This window comes from Sus scrofa, chromosome 13 (assembly GCF_054392235.1).
Source record: "Sus scrofa isolate SSC_HxYL_T2T_F1_AM1 chromosome 13, Sscrofa_HxYL_maternal_Yorkshire_Landrace_v2.0, whole genome shotgun sequence".
In the NCBI taxonomy this organism is placed as follows: Eukaryota; Metazoa; Chordata; class Mammalia; order Artiodactyla; family Suidae; genus Sus; species Sus scrofa.
This window is the reverse complement of record NC_139395.1, coordinates 67,999,868-68,019,165: the sequence shown is the minus strand read 5'-3', so window position 1 is coordinate 68,019,165 and position 19,298 is coordinate 67,999,868. Positions and strand designations below refer to the sequence as shown.

The window sequence follows — 19,298 nt, the reverse complement described above, 5'->3', positions numbered from 1 at the left end:
ACATACGGATCCTACTTGCAAGGAGTGTGTAATCTAATCTGGTGGGCAATCAAGAAAAAACTATCGGCGTTGGCTGAAATTGTTAGAGGATACCAAATAATAAGACTTAAAGGAGGCAATGCTAATAGGGCTCCCAATATGTTCTAGGAACTGTGCTAAGCAATTTATAACCTCCAGGGAGGTTGTACATCATGAATTTGGAATTTTTATGGACTTTTTTTGTTTTATTGAAGTATAGTTGATTTACAAGGTTGTGATAATTTCTGCTACACAACCAAGTGATCCAATCATACATTTACACATATCCATTCTCTCTGGTTCTTTCCCACATAGATTATCACAGAACACTGGGTAGAATTCTTTGTGCTATATAGCAGGTCCTCACTGGCCAATGGCTCCATATACCTCAGTGTGCATATGCCAATCCCACACGCTCAGTCCATTCCTCCCCCTGACCCCACCTATCTCCTTTGGCAACCATAAGTTTTTCAAAGACTGCGAGTATGTTTCTGTTCTGTGCATAAGTTCATTTGTATCCTTTTTCTTAGATTTCAGGTATAAGTGATATCATATGATGTTTGTCTTTCCTTGTATGTGATAGTTTCTAGGTCCATCCACGTCACTGCAAATAGCATTATTTCACTCTTTTTTATGGCTGAGTAACATTCCATTGCATATATGTACCACATCTTCTTGAGTTTGGAATTTTATATCCATTTTATAAGTGAAAAAACAGAGCCTTAGAAAATGACCACCTTGCCCAGTGGTCACTGAGAATTCCAATCCCAGTTGGTCTGATTCACAAACCTGGAGTCTTTGGACTTTCTGTACTGTCCCTTCAGCAGCTAAGCCTTGGTGGTCTACCAGAATGTGGGAGTTTACACTCTGACCTACACAAAGTTTGGTTCTCCTATAGCTATCCCAAAGCTGCACTGATCAAGTGACTATATTAAGAGTGAGAAACAGAGAAAGAGTTAAGGTACTCTTCAACTTCTATTTCATTAATGGCCTTCCTAACTGATTTTTATGAACTAATTAAACTCAACGTTTTATCCTTTCTTTTATGAGATGGAACAATCTTTCAGGTTTCAATTTTCTAACTTGGCTATGGATACAAAAATCTGTCATATCAGAGGCCTTCATTTCTCCTTTAAAGCATTAAAACAATAAAAAGGAATAGCAGGATCAAAAGAAACAACATGAAACAAAACCAACCCTATTTTTAAGTGTTTCCAACCTTGTTTCAAAACAGCCTTATGAGGATTGTTTTCCAAACAGGAGTGTATGAAGCCATCTACTTTTGAAAACTGATTTTCATATGGAGGCCTAACCTGTTTTTTTATGCTTGGAGAAGCAGGGAATACCCAAGCTGGCATTCAGTAGTAACCAATATGAAATAGACCATTTTTTCAAAGTTGTAGGAATGTTAAAATCTATGTTGACTGGTTTTTACATTTACCCGGCAGCATTCCCATGCTAGCGTTGGCATGGAGACTGGAAAAGGAAACTTTCCACCAATCTGTCACTTGCTACTGTTTCCACTTATTTGACTTTAAATCCAATTTTAACAAATTTTAAAACTTAAAAAAAAAGGTTTGATGCTTTTTTTGTTTTCTCTTTCAAGACGTTTCCCAAACATAAAAACACATGCATGCAAAAAGTTTTTTAAATCATTCAAAGATTTGGTTTTCCAAATATTCAGCTGTTTAACATTCAGATAATTGCTTGGGTCCCCCCCCCCCCCCCACATTCAGTCTGAAAGCTTTGGCATGGGGAAGCCCCACAGTCTGAAAGTAACTTTGTGAGTACTCTCCTCACCACATTTTTTATAGAGGCTGGAAGATGCATCTGCTTTTCAACAGTTTGTAGTCCTGACTGGGACTAGGGAAAACCAGAGGTTCTGAGGTTTCAGGAAGAAAGCTGGGCTTCCCAAAACCTCAGTGGAAGCAAGTTTGGCATGGTCACACTTGTGTATTCTTGAAATCATTTTCGTTGATGTAAAACAGGCTGAGATTCTTGGAGCTAGGCTCAGGGTCACCAGTGTAAGGCAAATCTGTCACTGGTCTTTCATAGGTGGCCTAGAACCCAGCAGGCAGTAAAGTCATATTTATGGAAATGAAGGAAACCCAGTAACACCCTATCACATCTTATGAAGACTGAAGGGTGATTATCCTGGACTGCAAAGTAGAAGACAAGAGAGCTGTCTAGCTAGGGCTTATGGGGCCTCAGGCTGGCACCCGAAGCCTGGCCATCTCCTGATTTCGCTTTGGCATCATCCTGAGCTGCTCTGCCCGAAGCTGGCGCGATGTTAAAGGGAGGAAGTGCATGCAAAGAAAATCAGAGAGCAGAGGTTCTGGAACAGATGTGAGCAGCAAGGGACAGCATGTGAAGTGAAAGACGTAAATTGGACTCCCATAGCTGGAAGGACAAACCCCCTTAGTGTCGTCAGGGATGTGGGATGAGGGGTAATTTTGCGCTCGCTTTGTGCCCCCACCCAGGTCTTCCACGTTTCCAGCGTTTGTGTTTGATGTTTCTGTCTTTCCTGCTCGGTTATTGGACCCTGAGGCAGGTGGCACACAGCGGGAGCCCCGTAAAGACCCACTGAACAACTGACCAAATGCAGAGGCTCTCAGGACTTCCCCTGCTCCCCCCGTGTGTCCACAAGGCCGGGCACGTAGTAAGCGCTCCCTACACATCTGGAGAGCAAATGAGCTGCAAGTTTGCGGCGCTGAGCACGTGGAGCTCGGGAAACCAGGACAGCAGAGGAGGGTGTCTCCGACCACAAAAGCAATGCGGGCGCGTGCGGAAGGCGGCGGCGGGCGCCAGGCAAGGGGCCGGCCCGGAGCAGGGCGCGGTGTGGGGGGCGCTGCCTGCGTGGCGCCCGGGGCGGGGGCACAGGGAACCGCGGCGGCACGTGCGCGCCAGGGACACGGGCCGGGCCGGACCGGGTGGGCGCGGGGGGTGTGCCCGCGCGGTGGCCCCCGCGTGTGCAGCCGGCCGGGCGGCGACGTGAGTCACCGCGGGGCTAGCCTTTATAACCGCCGGCAGGCTCGCGTGAGCCGCCCGCCCCGCCGCTCCGCGCTTCGTCCCGCGCGCCCCCAACGGCCCCGCAACTGCCTGCCAGGCCCGAGGTCGCCATGAGGATCCCGCGCTGCGCCCCGCTGCTGCTCCTGCTGCTGCTGCCGCCGCTGCTGCTCACGCCCCCCGCCGGGGACGCCGCCGTCATCACCGGGGTAAGCAGCCCTCGGCGCACCTGTCCACAGGATATGCACGCCTGCTGCGCGCCCGAGGGGCTCTGGCGGGGATGGGAAGACCGCGATGGGGAGTCGGGGGGCCCTGGGAGGGTCGCTCCCAGCTGAGGACACCTGCCCCAGTAGCCGCTTGGCTCACTTGGAAAAGTGCCGTGCTCCCAAAGCAGCGGGCGGCCGGGACATCGGACTTACCCTGGAGGAGAAGGTGACCGCAGACTCACCCCACCACCTTCATCACGACCTTCTCCCTCTTGCTTATCCCTCTGTCCTCGTGTTTCCTCTGCTTCCCTCTTAAAATGAAAGAAGTTTCCTTTCGGTGTTCTCGAGTACTTTTCCCAGACATTCCAAGCCTCTATTTTAAAATTTGAGAGACCCCTTCCTGAAATGCACAGGTACGAGATGAAAACCCCCAGATCCCGGGAGTCTTAATTCTGTTGTCAGGGAGTTTGCTCCCCTGTGCATCCTCCGCAGAAACCCCTTGAAATAACTTGGTCCGAGGCCCTGTGTGCATTTTGAAAAGCAATGTGGATGCTTCCTTCTGAGTTCTAGGGTTTTTTTGGGTTTCGGGGAGTTTGGGGGGGTGGTTCCCCAGCGACCTGAGGTTCTCCCTGTAAAAAGTTTTCCATTTCCAGTTTCTGATAAAACCCCTCCAGGGCTCAGGCTTCATTATGGAATAAGTTGCCATGTAGACGTTTCTGTTTAGAGAGATGTTTTCATCATTGTGAAAGTAGGAACTGGTTCAGGTCTCCCCTCCGTCCACCAACAGTTTTCTTTGTGTGGATCTGAAGGATGACCTTACAGCACAAAATTAAAATGTCTAGTTTGCTTTACATCAGCAATGCAAAACCCGCTACCATTTCCTGGTTGTTCAGCTGTTTTATTCTTCTAAATCTGAAATTATTTTACACCTCCATTAAATTATTTCATATATCTAAGTCCACATAATAGGCTTTAAATAAAACTTCAATGTTTGAAATGATAATGTGTAGATAATGAAATAACATTCAAATTTAAGGGAAATGTCATTCTCTTGAGAAAATTAAGCTCTTTTGTCTCCATGTTAGTTAATAGCTTTATAGCATGTTGATAGTCCTTCTACAGTAACAGTATTTGGTTACAGCCAGTAGAATTTTGGGTTACAGCCAATAGATATTTAATTATAAGCACTATGGTATTTATTAGAATAGCTGATAGAGATTTTTACAAATGTGTTTGAATAGCTTTGTCAGCCCCTGTGGTTGAAAAAAAAAGTTTTTACATGTTTCTCTAATACTTGAGAATTGAAACCTGATTAGTTCACCCCCTCCCCATCTTCCCCTGCTGGCTCATTTAAAATTTCTCCTAATCCTCTGAGCCCCAAATTCCTTTGTGATATAAGTATCTTTTTGTTCCATTCACAAGACAACACTATTTGAGTAGGTCTGCAGTGGGTTAAAGATGAAGGGCATCAGGAAACAGCTGTCTAATTAAAAATATATAAACCTATGCAATTCTTTGTAAATATTTCCAAGTGCTGAAGCTTTTTTGTTACAAAATGAAATTTTATCACACTGAATGTTTATCTGTTCAGGTTTAAGACTAGGCTTATTATATTTCTACATGTGCTGTTTTTCTTGTTGTTTTAAATCAGTGCAACATGGCAATAAAGAAATGGAGTTTTGTTTCCATGACAGGAACCATCTGTAGTCAAATGAAAAACTCAGTAACTTATCTAGATATATCATCTCTAAGATGTTAAACATCCAAGTGATTGATTGCATTTTAAGAGATTTTGGCTGGATTTTTATCATCTTATTAAAAGCGCTAGTGGGGCTTCAGAATTCCTGGTCCTGAGCATCTGTTGAAATAAAATATTGCTTGAAGCCTCCATCTTAAATATTTACTTTTTGGGGGTAATATGTGTAGTTATTTTTAAATTGATTTATGTTTCCGCATAGATTTGTTAAAACCATATTGGAAAAGATCATATACTGAACATCTCATTCTTGGAATGTAATTGCTACATATACGTGATTTCTAGCATACAAATAAAAAGGGAAAATGGAAATGTTTAGATATTTTCCTGTAAATGTCCAAACACTCCAAGAAGAAAATTGTGGTTTTTATCCAGATGTTTATTTAAATAGCTGGAGAAAAAACTCTAAGGGGGGAAAAAACAACTCTAAAGCAAGATAGTTTATCACTTGTAATGAAAAAAAATAATGAATAAGAATGTGCCCATATATTTATGCTTTGAGAAGTTATAGCTTTTTCCAAAACTAAGAAATTTGAAGAAGTGTTTTAGTTGTTTTCATTAAATCTACATTTAAGTTTGTATCTGAATTATTGATTTTTTAGCTTCTTACGTATATAGTATAGAATGCTTTTACCTTATCGCTAGCAAAACAGATTATTGCACAGCATTCAAACAAAGCATCCTCTTTTATGGTTGATTCTAGGAAAGAACAATGGTTCTTCAGGTCTATTTTCATGCAAATAAGCTTAGACTTCATTATTTACCTCTATTTAGTCAAATATGGAAATTCCTCCATCGTTGATTCTTTGATTATATGTATTTACAATTATTATATTAGGAACAAATGTCTTGAGTAATCACTGTTGGTAATTTCATTTCTAAATCTGATGGATCTTGTAGAATAGTTCGGCTAATTTTGTAATGTACACATATGTATATCCTAAGCCAAGAATTTCCTTTTTGTAGGATACTTACCCCTCCTCCCAAAAAAAGAGTAACAAAAAGCAAAGGTTTTGGTCTGTCCATTCTCAACCTCTAAGATTTCCCTCTTTCAAAAGTAAATGGTGAAAATCAAGTAAATGGTATTAAAAAACATCGTCTGGTGAACCAAAATCAAATATTTGAAAGAGAAAATGACTAGCACTTTAAAAATTTACATCAGAGCTGTTATGGGTCCCGAGCATTTCATGCCAGATTTAGAAACCATTTAAATCCCTTTTTAATATTGGGTCCAGTGTATTCTGCCGTTAATAGTCATAAAATCTTGTGATTCAATTTATATAATTCCCAATGGCCGTATATAGCAAAAGACTAATAGAGACTCTTCTTTAAGTTCAAAGCCAATTCAACCACAAAGCACAGAAGAAGAGAGCTGATTTTGTTTTTTTTTAAATGGTATGGTTTAAGATTTTTGTAATGTATAGGCCATTATTTAGGCTATTTTTCTTTCTTTCTTTCTTTCTTTCTTTTTTTTTTTTTTTTTTTTTTGTCTTTTCTAGGGCTGCACCCGCGGCATGTGGAGGTTCCCAGGCTAGGGGTCTCATCAGAGCTGTAGCCTCAGCCTGCACCAGAGCTACAGCAACTTGGGATCCAAGCCACATCTGTGACCTACACCACAGCTCATGGCAACGCCAGATCCTTAACCCACTGAGTGAGACCAGGGATCGAACTGCAACCTCATGGTTCCTAGTCAGATTCATTAACCACTGAGCCATGATGGGAGTTCCTAGGCTATTTTTCAACAGAGACAAAAATCTCTTCTGATCAGATTTAATCATAAATGTGTTCAAGCAAATGAAGATTACAGTTCTTTTGTATATATGAGATTATTAAAATCATAGTGGTTGGATAGTAAATGAACTTTTTTTTAATGCTAATTTTAGATCCCTTTAGCCTGAGTCTTTCCTATTATCCATATTTATCTGTTTGTTTATCACATTTCAGGCCTGCGACAAAGACCCCCAGTGTGGTGGAGGCATGTGCTGTGCTGTTAGTATCTGGGTTAAGAGCATACGGATTTGCACACCGATGGGCAAAGTGGGAGACAGCTGTCATCCGATGACTCGCAAAGTTAGTATATACGTTCTTATTCATGGTGGTTCTCTTACCCACCCATGGGTCAACTCTGAGCAAAGCCTATGGGACCTGAAACCCAGGGCAAAGGTACTAGAAATTGGAAGTCAGAGAAGATGACAATGGAAAACCACCCCCTTTCTCTTCCCCCTTTCCACTTGAAAGAATTGTGTCCTTTACCATCTTTATTCTGGTAATGATTTACATATATCATTGCTGTCCTGGCCTTAGAGATATTTTATGAAAGTAATTTCAGGAGTTCCCATTGTGGCTCAGCGGGGTTTAAGAACCCGACATAGTATCCCGTGAGGATGCGGGTTCTATCCCTGGCCTCACTCAGTGAGTTAGGGATCTGACATCGTTGCAAGCTGCAGCATAGGTTGCAGATGCAGCTCAGACCCAGTGTTGCTGTGGTGGCTGTAGTGTAGGCCAGCACTGCAGCTCCAATTCAACACCTAGCTCAGGAATTCCCATATGCCATGGGTTCAGCCATAAAAAGAAAGAAAAAAAAAAAGTAATTTCAAGCAGGTAAGTTTGTTTCAAAATTTTTATATCTGGTGTGGAATGCTCAGGTATATGTATATATATTATATATGTAAATAAATATATGTATGGATGGATGCTTCTCTGCAGAAATCAGAGTGTGAAAGCTCTTACAAACACTTTAATGTTAGACCAACTGAAAAGGCAGAAGTAAATCAGTTTGTGTTTTGTTTTTTGCAGAAAATCATCTGTGACGCGGTCATTCTTGCGTCTTAATTTGAAAGTCCTGTATTGTATGTTCACTCTCTGCACACAGGATACATTGTTGAAAACCCTGAAGGTTAATGATATTTAAATTTCTCTTATTATCTAATAGCTCAGCATCACAATGACCTAAACACCACTTTTGAAAAGTTATTGACAAGAAGTGGCAGGACCCATGGCAGGATCAGCTGGGGCTTTAAAGGCTGTGTCCCCAGGACTTTCGGACTCTCCTGTCTGCAGTTGTGAGACAACTTTATTCACTCTTGCAAGGGATTGAGTGGCGGACAGGAAGGAGCTGAGAAGTGTGTGGAGCCTGGACAGTCTTTGCCCTTTAGAGTCAAAAGTCTGAAGCTCAGTATCGTCCCAGCAAAGTCCCCCAGGGGTAGATACCAGGTTGCAGGTGCCTTGCTCTCCTGGTGTCACAGCCTCCTTCACCCAGCAGTTACGGGAGGTCTGAGGGTGCTGAAAGGACATGTCCCAGGGCTTGTGGCTTGTTGGAGACAAGTGCAGTCCTCTGTAATGTTGTCTCTACACATTGTATACTCTCATCTTAAAATGGATTGAATGTTTTCAAGCAAACTGAATTCTTTGTTCTGCCCCCCCTACACACACACTTGTGGCTTAGGGTTCAAAACCATAGTAAGAGACAAACATCTTTGCCACAGTCACAGATAACAGCTAATATTTTGACTCTCTCTGAATGAAATGGGGAAATAAATTGGCTGGGGTTTCGCTCTAGGCACTGTGATGGGGACTGGCGGTTTGGACCCATGTGAAGGCGGAATTGGGCTCCCCTGTGGTTTCCTTGAGAAATACTTCCTGTTCTGTTTAGACCATTCCGCCCTGTGGTTTTACCGCTAGAGCTGGTATGGTGGTTTTTAAGCATGAGAGGCACCTTTTATTCTTGGCCATTTTGAGACAGGAAAGGTTTTAAACGTTAGCTATCTGGCTCAGTGACCAACTCCCCCCAGGGTAGGGGAAGCTGGTTCAGAGGCCCTTGGCATTGATCTTTTTTTTTTTTTTTTTTTTTTTTATCAGCCCTATGGATCACGAGTCACCTTTTGTACATTTGAGTTGCTGTTGCTAAAACATTTTCTCTTAACTCCCCCTTCTTTAAGAATTATTCTGTCTCTGTAGTGTTAGTACACCCTGGAGTACTCTAGGCACTGGAATTGTGCAGCCAGTTTCCTAAAACAAGTGATGAGTGACACATTCTGAGGAACTATTTTTGTATAAATAGCAATCATAGTTGCCACTTGCTGAATGCCGTGGTGTACCAGTTACTCGATACTAAACTCAGTGTATGTGTTTCTCACGTAATACTCACAACAAGCCTGTAATGTAAGGTTGGTTTTGGTCCCATCCTCTGAACAACCACATTCAGACTCAGAGGGGCTCAGTAACTGGTTGAGTTCACGGGTGATAGGTCAGAGGGCAGGCTCTGGATGTCCCCTCTTTCTGATGCTTCATGGTCTGTGTGGTGCTGACTATATTCTATATTCTCTGAAAGCCGAGAATATTCTATATTCTCTGAAAGTTGTTGTTGTCTTTAATTAGAGGATTTGTTTTTAGTGCAGTTAACCCAAACTGGTTTGTGTGGGGAAGATGTTCACTGAGATGCAGGGTAACGGTTCAAGGGTTGGAATTTGTCTCATCCTATAGTTCTGATGAGATAGTTTTTCTCATCCTATAGTTTCCAAATCTGAGATATTTTGAAAAGAGAACCAGAATTCTCTTTCCCTGGTTCCTACAGTTTGTAGTTCAAGTTTAATGCAAGGTCAGTTTTGAAAGGAAACAACGTCATTCTGCTCCCATAAACCCAGGTTCATCTCTGTGCTGTATTTTTATCACAGTTTCGGTAGAAGTCTATAATAACAGATGATGGTTTTCTTGGTAGAATAAGTGAGAAAAGAACTGAAGTCCTAGGAGTTCCCGTTGTGGCGCAGTGGTGAACAAATCCGAAAAGGAACCATGAGGTTGTGGGTTCGATCCCTGCCCTTGCTCAGTGGGTTAACGATCCGATCTGGCGTTGCCGTGAGCTGTGGTGTAGGTTGCAGACGCGGCTCGGATCCCGAGTTGCTGTGGCTCTGGCATAGGCCGGTGGCTACAGCTCTGATTAGACCCCTAGCCTGGGAACCTCCATATGCCACGGGAGCGGCCCAAGAAATGGCAAAAAGATAAAAAAAAAATAAAAAAAAAAGAACTGAAGTCCTAAAAAAATAAAATAAAATTTTAATGTTAAACCTGAACTTACCTCCTGTTCAGATACTCACTTGAAATGTGTTTCTAAAACTCAATGTTACAGCTTTTCATATTGGTTTTTTTCTTGTCCATAAAATACATTTTCATAGGTCATGTCAATGACCTGTTTTTAGTCCTAGAGTTGTTACTTGTTTCAGCAAAATTAACTTATCCTGGTGAAAATACTGTTCTTCCAGAGTATCATGCGACCGCAAGCTATTCAAAACAATTCAAGAAAAAACATTTTTTATAAATATATCCTGGTGAAATATATCCTGAAATCTTACGCATCCTTAGTAGATGGTCAAAATGTAGATAGTCATGGTATAGAAAATTATGTTCTAATGTGATGTGTTCATTACTCTCCCCAGTTTTCTTTTTGTTTTGTTTTAGAAAAAAATGGATTAACTCTGATTGTAGTCACAGGGCTTGGTGTTTTAAAAACACAAGGCTATGGGAGTTCCCGTCGTGGCGCAGTTGTTAACGAATCCGACTAGGAACCATGAGGTTGCGGGTTCGGTCCCTGTCCTTGCTCAGTGGGTTAACGATCCGGCGTTGCCGTGAGCTGTGGTGTAGGTTGCAGACGCGGCTCGGATCCCGCGTTGCTGTGGCTCTGGCATAGGCTGGCAGCTACAGCTCCGATTAGACCCCTAGCCTGGGAACCTCCATATGCCGAGGGAGCGGCCCAAGAACCAAGAGATAGCAACAATAACAACAACAAAAAGACAAAAAAATAAAAATAAATAAATAAATTTAAAAAAATAAAAATAAAAAATAAAAACACAAGGCTATGAATAGACAAGGACTACACCTGCTCAAATTTTAAACTTTCCATTTTGGTTTGGCTTAAACATTAACCACAGATGTTTGCTTATTTTGATGAAGGGAATAGTACTGGCTGAGTGAAACCGAACTGTAAGTAGGAACTGGTGGCGACTAGAATTGAGTTTACTATGTTGTTTTAGACACATCAATCAATTTGCAGAGTGTACAGTCACTGCCAGGTTACAGTTTTGTAATTGCAAAATTTTTAGCCTCACATTTGATAATTCAAAAATAGAATAAAATATAAGTCTACCTAAGAAGACCGGGTACATGTTTTCTAAACACATTTTAGGCAAATAATAATTTTAACATGTATTAACTTTTAGCAATTTTTTAAAATAATTGAGAATGCATTACCAAATCATTTGTCTACTGGGAATAGTTTGCTGTGTAAGAAACAGTCATTTCTGGAGTTCCTGTCATGGCTCAGCAGTTGGCAGACCCAACTAGAATCCATGAGGATGCAGGTTTGATCCCTGGCCTCACTCAGTGGGTTAAGGATCTGGCATTGCCATGAGCTGTGGTATAGGTTGCAGATATAGCTCTGATCCCGTGTTGCTGTGGCTGTGGCCTAGGAAGGCAGCTACAGCTCTGACTGGACCCCTAGCCTCGGAACCTCCATATGCCATGAGTACAGCCCTAAAAAGAAAAAAAGACAAAAAAAAAAAAAAAAAAAAAAAGTAGCACTCATTTCTGTTAATACCCACACTTTTAGAATTTACAAAGATGAGCCATTTCCATCCCATTCTGATTCATTGACTTCGGAAGTTTAGAATTATGTGACTAATACTTTTATTTGTATTGCTTATTATTTTTTATTCTTTTAAAACAATTTTTGTATTTAAGCTGTGTTTCCTCCAAAAAATTAACGAAAGTGTTAAATTTAATTTTTGTTAAATTTAAAGTGTTTTTAAATTTTGCTCCTTTTTTATGTGAATATTTTTAGCATTCATTTTGGCTTTTTTAAAAATTTTTTAGCTGTACTTTAAAACTTGACTAATACATTTTCCTTTTCTGAAGAAAAAAAAATTCTATTAAAACCTGGGTCTCGTCAATGTATTAAAAAAAAAGAAAAGGGAAATTTAAAAAATTATTAGCTGTTTCTCTTTTTGAACCAACCTATGGTGAAGCACTGTAAACATAATTTCAGAATAGAGTATAAGTTTTTTTAAATACTAAAATATAGATAATATAACCAAGATTTAGCAAAAGATGGGTGAAAGAGAACAAAATGTGCTATTTGTTTCCTCTTTTCTGTCAGGGATATCACAAGCCACTGTCTGCATTTCATCTCTTAGGGCGGCTTCATGGCTGTGATTTCAGGTTCAGATTGGCAGAAAGACTCACAAGGCATGAATATACTTTTGTCTAATACACGTTTTCTCAGGCTGCACTCTTTGGACATTTTAGATTCTTTGTTGTGGGGGCTGCCCTGGGTGTTGTAGGAGGTTTGCAGCATCCCTAGCTTTGACCCACTAGAAGCCAGTAGTGCCCCTCTTCTAGCTGTGACCACACAAAATGTCTCCAGACATTGCCGCATGTCCCCTGGGCAGGGAGGTGGGGGTGTTGGAGGAGGCTGGAATCACTCTGGCTTAGAACCCCTGTCTAATTCTGCATTTACATAGTCTTATAGGACACAGCATAGGAGGTGAAGTACCTTGGCTTCCTTGGGAACTCATCAGCTACCCAAGCACACAGCTTCTTTTCCCTCCTCATCCACACAGGGTGCCTGTGCTGCCACACAGAATCAGCAGCGTGTGGGCGGTATCCCCTTGACCCACAGAAACTACCACTCTATTTCTTGCAAATCTTTTATGCCCCCAGCCACAGAGGTTCCAGGCTTCTCCAACTCAGGTGCAGTGCCACACAACCCAGGAGGCTGACCCCCATTCCCCGTTTCCTTTTCTTTCTCTGGGGACACAGCTCAGAGGAAAGCCCAGGTCCCTGTCAGGTCACCTTCACCAGCCCAGGCCCCAGGTCAATCCTATACTCACAGGAAAGGAGCAGATAAAGAATTGCATTATTTAAGGTTATATGAATATAAACCTATTTCCCCCAAAATGAGATGAAACAATTGAAAACTTTAGCAGATTAAGATACAATGGCACTCTTCAGAGTTATTGAAACCAGAAACCATGGGAGTGTGGGACTTGAAATTTGTTTTTTACGTGCTATCACACCATCTGAATTTTTTTAAACTCGGTACTTCTGTTGAAAAAATTGTAACAAAACTGTTTTTATTAAGAGCCACATTATAATAGGGCCAGTGCTTTTTATGTCACATGATTAGGCTTTCCTAAAGGTATCCCATTATATTCTCCCCCCCCCTTTTTTTTAGTGGTTGCACCTTTGGCATATGGAAGTTCCCAAGCTAGGGGTCAAATTGAAGCTGCAGCTGCCAGTCTACACCACAGCCACAGCAATGCAGGATCTGAGCTGCATCTGTGAACTACACCACAACTCATGGCAATGTCAGATCTTTAACCCACTGAGTGAGACCAGGAATCAACCATCGAACCCACATCCTCATGGATACTAGTCGGGGTTATTAATCTACTGAGCCACAACAGTAACTCTTGTGTTCCCTTCTTTAACAATTTGCCCTTGTTTTGAGAGAGATCACAACACTGCTGTGTCGTATCAGCACTATTTTCTCTTTAAAAGTGCTGCCAGGAGTTCCCACTGTGGTGCAGCAGATTAAGGATCAGGCATTGTCTCTGCAGGGGCAGTTTCGATCCCCATTCCCATGCAGTGGGTTAAAGATATGGCATTGCAGCAGCTGTGGTGTAGGGTGCAGCTGTGGCACACATTGATCCCTGGCCCAGGAACTTCTATATGCCATGGATGTGGCCCCCAATTTTTTTTTTTAATTAAAAAAAAAAAAAGCACAAGTGCTGCCATTGTATTGAGAACCATGTCTTCTCAAGGATGCTAAAGGGTCTGCCATGGTCACTTTTAGAATTCTCTGGTTAGAAACTACTCTGTTAGAAATATTGCCCTGAGTGTGTAGTTGCTTCTAAAGTAAACCGTCACATTTGCATGGAATGATTAGCTTTTGGCCCTGTTTTCACATCTGAAGATGCATCTTCTGTGAATACTTTGTCTGGCCTTAGTGACTGCTCAACAACTCTTAGGTTTGTCGTACAGTGAATGCAGAGCTAGGAGCGGGTAGGCCAGTCAAGGAAGTGGCAGGTACTTACAGAGTAAATCATATCAGAAATCTTGGGCTGTGCAGTTAAGAACTCATAGGGAAGGGGAGGGAGAACTGCTACAGGCAGGTCCAGTGGAGAAAAGCTTGAGGGAGGGAGGGATTCAGGCTGGATCTTGAAAAAGGATAAAAATAAGAAAAGGGCATCCAGGTGTGAAGGGGACCTGCAGGAGAGTCTCGGCATCATATGAAGTTGGATTGGGGCAGATCTAGGTGGACTCTTCCACAGTCTCAGTGCTCTGGGTAAGAAAAAGACATTTGTAAAGGTTTCACAAAAGCACACCATCTTGTAAACACAATGCCAGGGGCCTTCCTAGACCCTAGAGGGGCCTTGCTTGAGCAAGAGCCTTTGGTTTCCAAGTTTGTGGAAACTAGGGGGTCTGGGGAAAAGGGGGAGTCTAGGGACCTGAGAAGGTCACTCCTTTACCTTCAGGGAGTTCACAGACTGTGGTGGGGTTGGAGGTGGGAGACAGGCATTTAACTGATATCTTCTTAGTGTGTCCACTGCACCAGGCTGAGTGCTATGTGCTCATGAACAAGAGTCCCTTTTTCCCCAGAGCCTGGTGTCTGGGCCTGGTGGGATTGGGTTTGACTGTGACATGTTCCTTTTCTCACTGGGGGTGACTTCAGTCAGATACATTACTTCACCTTGAGAGGAAGCTGCTTAGGTCCTGTCAAAATGAGGCATAAATCTGCCCCCCCCCCACTTTAGTGTGACATTCATACACAGTGCCTTTCTGAGGCCTGGCCCATGGCAGGCCAGCAGTGTTATTTTTCTCCTCTGCTGCTTTTGCTGTTGACAACATACGTTGCCAGGCCAAAGAGTGACCACAGTGTCGAGATGCACAGAGCACAAGACTAACACCGTGAGGGCAGTTCTTAGCGCCCCAAACTGTCTTACTGGGTATCCGTCACTAAAAGTTCCATGGTGGGCAGAAGCCTTTCCTCTTTTGTTCATCACTGTATCCACACACCTAAAATAGGGCCCAGTGTATTGACAACAATCCATAAAATATCTGCTGATTGCATGAATTAAAAGAAACATGCTTGGTGTTCTCTGACAGTTTGACATGCTTATTGCAGTTAGAGATCACTCATCCGGGGTTGCTTTTCCTTGGCTATCTCTGCCTGTATTGGTTTTTCTCACCCTTCGCACTGCATTGTTGACATTTGAGATCAGGTAACTCTTTGCCATGGAGTTGTGGGATGTTCAGCAACATCTTTGGGTATCACTGGATGCTAGTAATCCTGCTGCCTCCCACCATTGTGACATATACACATGTCTCCTCAGGGAGTGGGAGTAGGGTCACCCCACATTGAGAACCACTAGTTCATGCAGTAGTTGAGCGCTTGGTTAGTTAAAGGAAGCTCCCAGAGTCTCAGGGTCAGGAGAGATTGTAAAGGTCATGAGATAGCAGTCTCATCCTATCCACTTGTAATTTGACCAAACCATTCCTGCTGCACCTGCCTTCTTTGACATATTCTTGGTGGCAACCAATGAGCCAGCCATCCGGGGACCCTCTGACACACACAGTGACAGAACCATTCTAGCTCGCTTCTACATGGAGCCGACAGCCATGGAACCCCCATGTAGACATTATTGTTACCACCTTGAAGGTAACACTCTTGCAGAAAGACCCAAGGAATGGAGATGGCTCTGCCTGTTTACCACATGTACCACCCCTACCCACCTACTGCTCTCCTTTCTTCCCTCTGTATTTATTGATCTCAACCATCTCCCCGGCCCTTCTAGAACCATTTTGAAAATGGAAGGCAGGAAAGAAGAAGGAGGAAGAGAAGAAAAAGGAAAAAGGAGGTAAGAAGGGCACAAGCAAAGATAGACCCAGAATAATTAGCCTTGACCGTTGTTGGACACCCGTAGAGTTGGGTCCATCCTATCAGTTCAACCTAAAAATGAGGTTAGAATGGTTCTGCCACTCTCTGCAGATGGCCTTTTGTTTGACATGTGAGGAAGTTCTTTAGAAGGCATCCGTAAGATGCATCTCAGATGTTCTCATAAGGACAGTTAACTGGTGTGGGGCAGCCTCTTTTGGTGAAACACAACAGGAAATACACCAGGATGATTCTGGATGAAGCATTGGAGTTGGGGAGCAGGAAGGATGGATTTCCATACGGTGTGTAAACTGTAGAAGGATCCCTGAGGCATGAGTCTGTAATAGCTGGCTTCTCTCATGTTACCCCCAACCAGGTAGTCTGCCACCGGACTTCATTGACTTTCAAATGCCTCCAGGCCTGGAATTAAACTTTCTCCCTGTAACTTGCAAAGCAGGCTAGTTCTCAAGAGGTCACCATTTCTAGGAGAAGTAGAATGGTTTTTTGCTCTTTGCCTCTAGAAAACATATGTGTTTTGAGGGCACTCCACTCGTCCCTGGCACAGAGAAGTGGCACACCAGTTGCTGCTTGACCCTCCTCGACCCAGCTTCGCCCAAGGCATGAGAAGGGGGCTCTTCCATTGAACAGCTCTTAGACTGAAGCCGACCATCTTTCACTGAGGGCCCTCCCCAGCCTGGGGTTTGCTGTCTTCCATTTCTGCAAATCGAGCTTGCCTCCTTCCCTAATTTTCCTCTTGTTACTCACCCCTTGCCCCACCCAGAATTTAGACTTCTCACATCTTTGCACAAATGTGTGAATTTATGTATTGCTCATTATCCGTGCCTTTTTTTCGGCTTATTATATAGACGTGATTGTGCCTGTAATGTTACGCTCTTCTTGTAGAGCTTCAGTAGCAAGGGGTTCTGAAAGGGATGAAAATGAGCAAAAGTAAAAGTCAGTGTAGCTTGCTGATTAAAAGACCTTCAGGTCAGCCTGCCAGCCAAGCTTCAAGTTCTGGCCATGTGACCTTGGGCAGGTTACTGATCACTCTGTGCCTCAGTCTCTCATCTGTAAAATGGGTATCATTAAATATTTGCCATGTTCACAGATTGGGTGTAAGGATGGAAAAGAATAATACATAAGAAAGGGCTGAGCCTGTTGTTTGATGAACAGTTAACCCTCTGAAAACACTAGCTGTTGTTATTTAAAGAGAGTTCTCAAGATGAGTTTTTTGTTTGTTTGTTGCTTTAACATATCCTGCTCTGACTCAGTTTTCTTTTTCATTGTAGGTTCCATTTTTCGGCCGGAGAATGCATCACACGTGTCCATGCATGCCTGGTTTAGCCTGTTCACGGACTTCATTTAACCGATTTGTTTGTTTAGCTCGAAAGTAATCACCTTAGGGGAGAAGCTTTAAATGTGAACAGCCACACGGTGTCTGTAAAGTCTACTTACCTGTGATTGTGCCAAACAAATAATATGCCAGAAAGAAACGCTATTGCTTCGTCAACTTTTCCAAGTAACATTTCCAACTTTGATTTTTAAATGATGTTCTACTTTTTTTTTTTATTTGAAAAGGGATTTATCTTTTGGATAGAAATGTTAAGTGCAGGGTATTATGGAACGAGTTCTCATTTCCCTGTTTGTGTTTTGGTTTGGCTCTTTAAAATGCCAGTAATTCACCCATTTTCACTAAAATACAAATGGGAATTTGATATTTTGTTACAGAAATTTTTTTTTCCTTGAACACCCCCTACTCCCTGCCCTGCCCCACCGTACACACACACACACACACACACACACACACACACACCACGCACACCTTGGTCTCTTTCCCTCACTCCTCTCATTTTATTGTTTGGGATTACCGTCCCCAGCTTTCTAGCATTTTAAAATCGGGATCTGCATCCTTGAGTTTGCTGGCAGAATCACTGATGAAAATCAAGCTTTTTGCCAATACCTAAACAGTGAAGAGAATGTATAGTTGAACCAAACACCCCAAACGTCTCTTATATGGAGTGGAGATGGGGTGCTTCTGACTTTGACTGAACCCGCCTATGCACATGGGTTTCAGGTCTGCTGTTTGACTAGTGGGAGGACAGAAACAATGGAAAGTTAAAGCAATTTAGTCCAGATTTCTAGATTTGGGATTTTTTTAAAAAAGAAGACCTTTCCAATACAATATATTTATTTCTTTTTATCAAGTTAATTTTTTTATGACAGTCTGCTAGTTAGAGATGTTCTAGAAAATGTCGCTTGAAGAGGCAGTATTGATTTTAATCTGGCATCACACTAGTTACCATTTTGAAATCATTATAAGCTGTCTTTGAAACTTTATTTGTAACCCAAAGGTCTATTGTAATGGATTGCCCGACATCCTGCCGTTTGTACCTGTATCAATATTGCTGTGTGAAAATTCTGTATCAGAATAATGACAGTACTGTATATCATTTGATTTATTTTTCATATTATATCCTTATTTTTGTCACAGTTGTCAGTTTTTATTACAAGCCAATTTCTATGTAGCCCACAGTTGAAAATGGGTAAAGACTCCACAGTTGGTATTACAGCACTAACAGTGTGTACATTTTCAGTTTACATCCAGGAAGGTTCTGTTTGCATGAATTTTAAGGTAGTACAAAAATAATGTATAAATCAGTGAGGTTTTGGAGCATGAAAATTGTGACATGCGAAAGTGACTGGAATCAGGAATGGACCCATGGGATTTCACTGTCTTGGTTCAGCAAATTGTTATGGGGTGTTGATCATGGGTGGTTAGGCAAGGTGCTAGGTGCTAGCCCTCCGACGCTGCCAGTGTAGCCTGGCCTTGAAAAACCTACCAAGTATTGTAAATGGATTCAACGTTGCAAATAAACAACTTCTGAAATGCATTTCAGTGACTAAAGTGGCCGTGCCAACCCGCTAACCATTGCAAAAAAAAAAAAAAAATGTCCATTTTGTAGTTATTTATTCAGCCAGGACTTACAATTGCACAGTCTTTGTAACTTTAGCCCCAGGGTTAACATGTCCCATAAATGTATGGGATTTTGCCTCACCATACTTGGTCATAGAAGGCTTATTTTGGGTTTAGTTTAGTTTGCGTTCAAGAAACATTCTTCATTGAATTTGTTGGGGGAAAAAAAATAGACCTCAAGTGGAATTATGGGTAAAGAAACAGGCACTTCAGCAGTTTTGCTCAGTGCTGTTTTTATATAACGTTCAACACATGCTTTTTTATAAGTGGTGAAAACTTGATTGGGTCAGTCATCCATTTTCCCCCAGGTTAAAAGACATACAACCAACTTTTATAAAATTTGGCTTTTACATATACCAACTTCATTTTGTTAAATCACTGAGGTCATGTGTGCACAGCCAAGAGAACAAA

At 42.2% G+C, this 19,298-nt stretch overlaps 1 protein-coding gene across 2 annotated transcripts; it reads left to right on the top strand.

Moving 5' to 3' along the window:
* Positions 1 to 2,742: 2,742 nt before the first annotated feature.
* Positions 2,743 to 18,804, top strand: PROK2 (prokineticin 2). 2 transcript variants are annotated; one of them, XM_021069213.2, is made up of 5 exons: positions 2,743 to 2,826; positions 3,125 to 3,233; positions 6,931 to 7,056; positions 15,834 to 15,896; positions 17,203 to 18,804. In XM_021069213.2, the coding sequence occupies exons 2-5, from the start codon at positions 3,138 to 3,140 to the stop codon at positions 17,305 to 17,307; spliced, it is 390 nt and encodes a 129-aa protein (XP_020924872.1). In that variant the 5' UTR covers positions 2,743 to 2,826; positions 3,125 to 3,137; the 3' UTR covers positions 17,308 to 18,804. The 2 variants fall into 2 exon arrangements, with proteins under 2 accessions (XP_020924872.1, XP_020924873.1); XM_021069214.2 differs by lacking the exons at positions 2,743 to 2,826; positions 15,834 to 15,896 and having other exon boundaries at positions 2,924 to 3,233.
* The last annotated feature ends 494 nt before the right edge of the window (positions 18,805 to 19,298 follow it).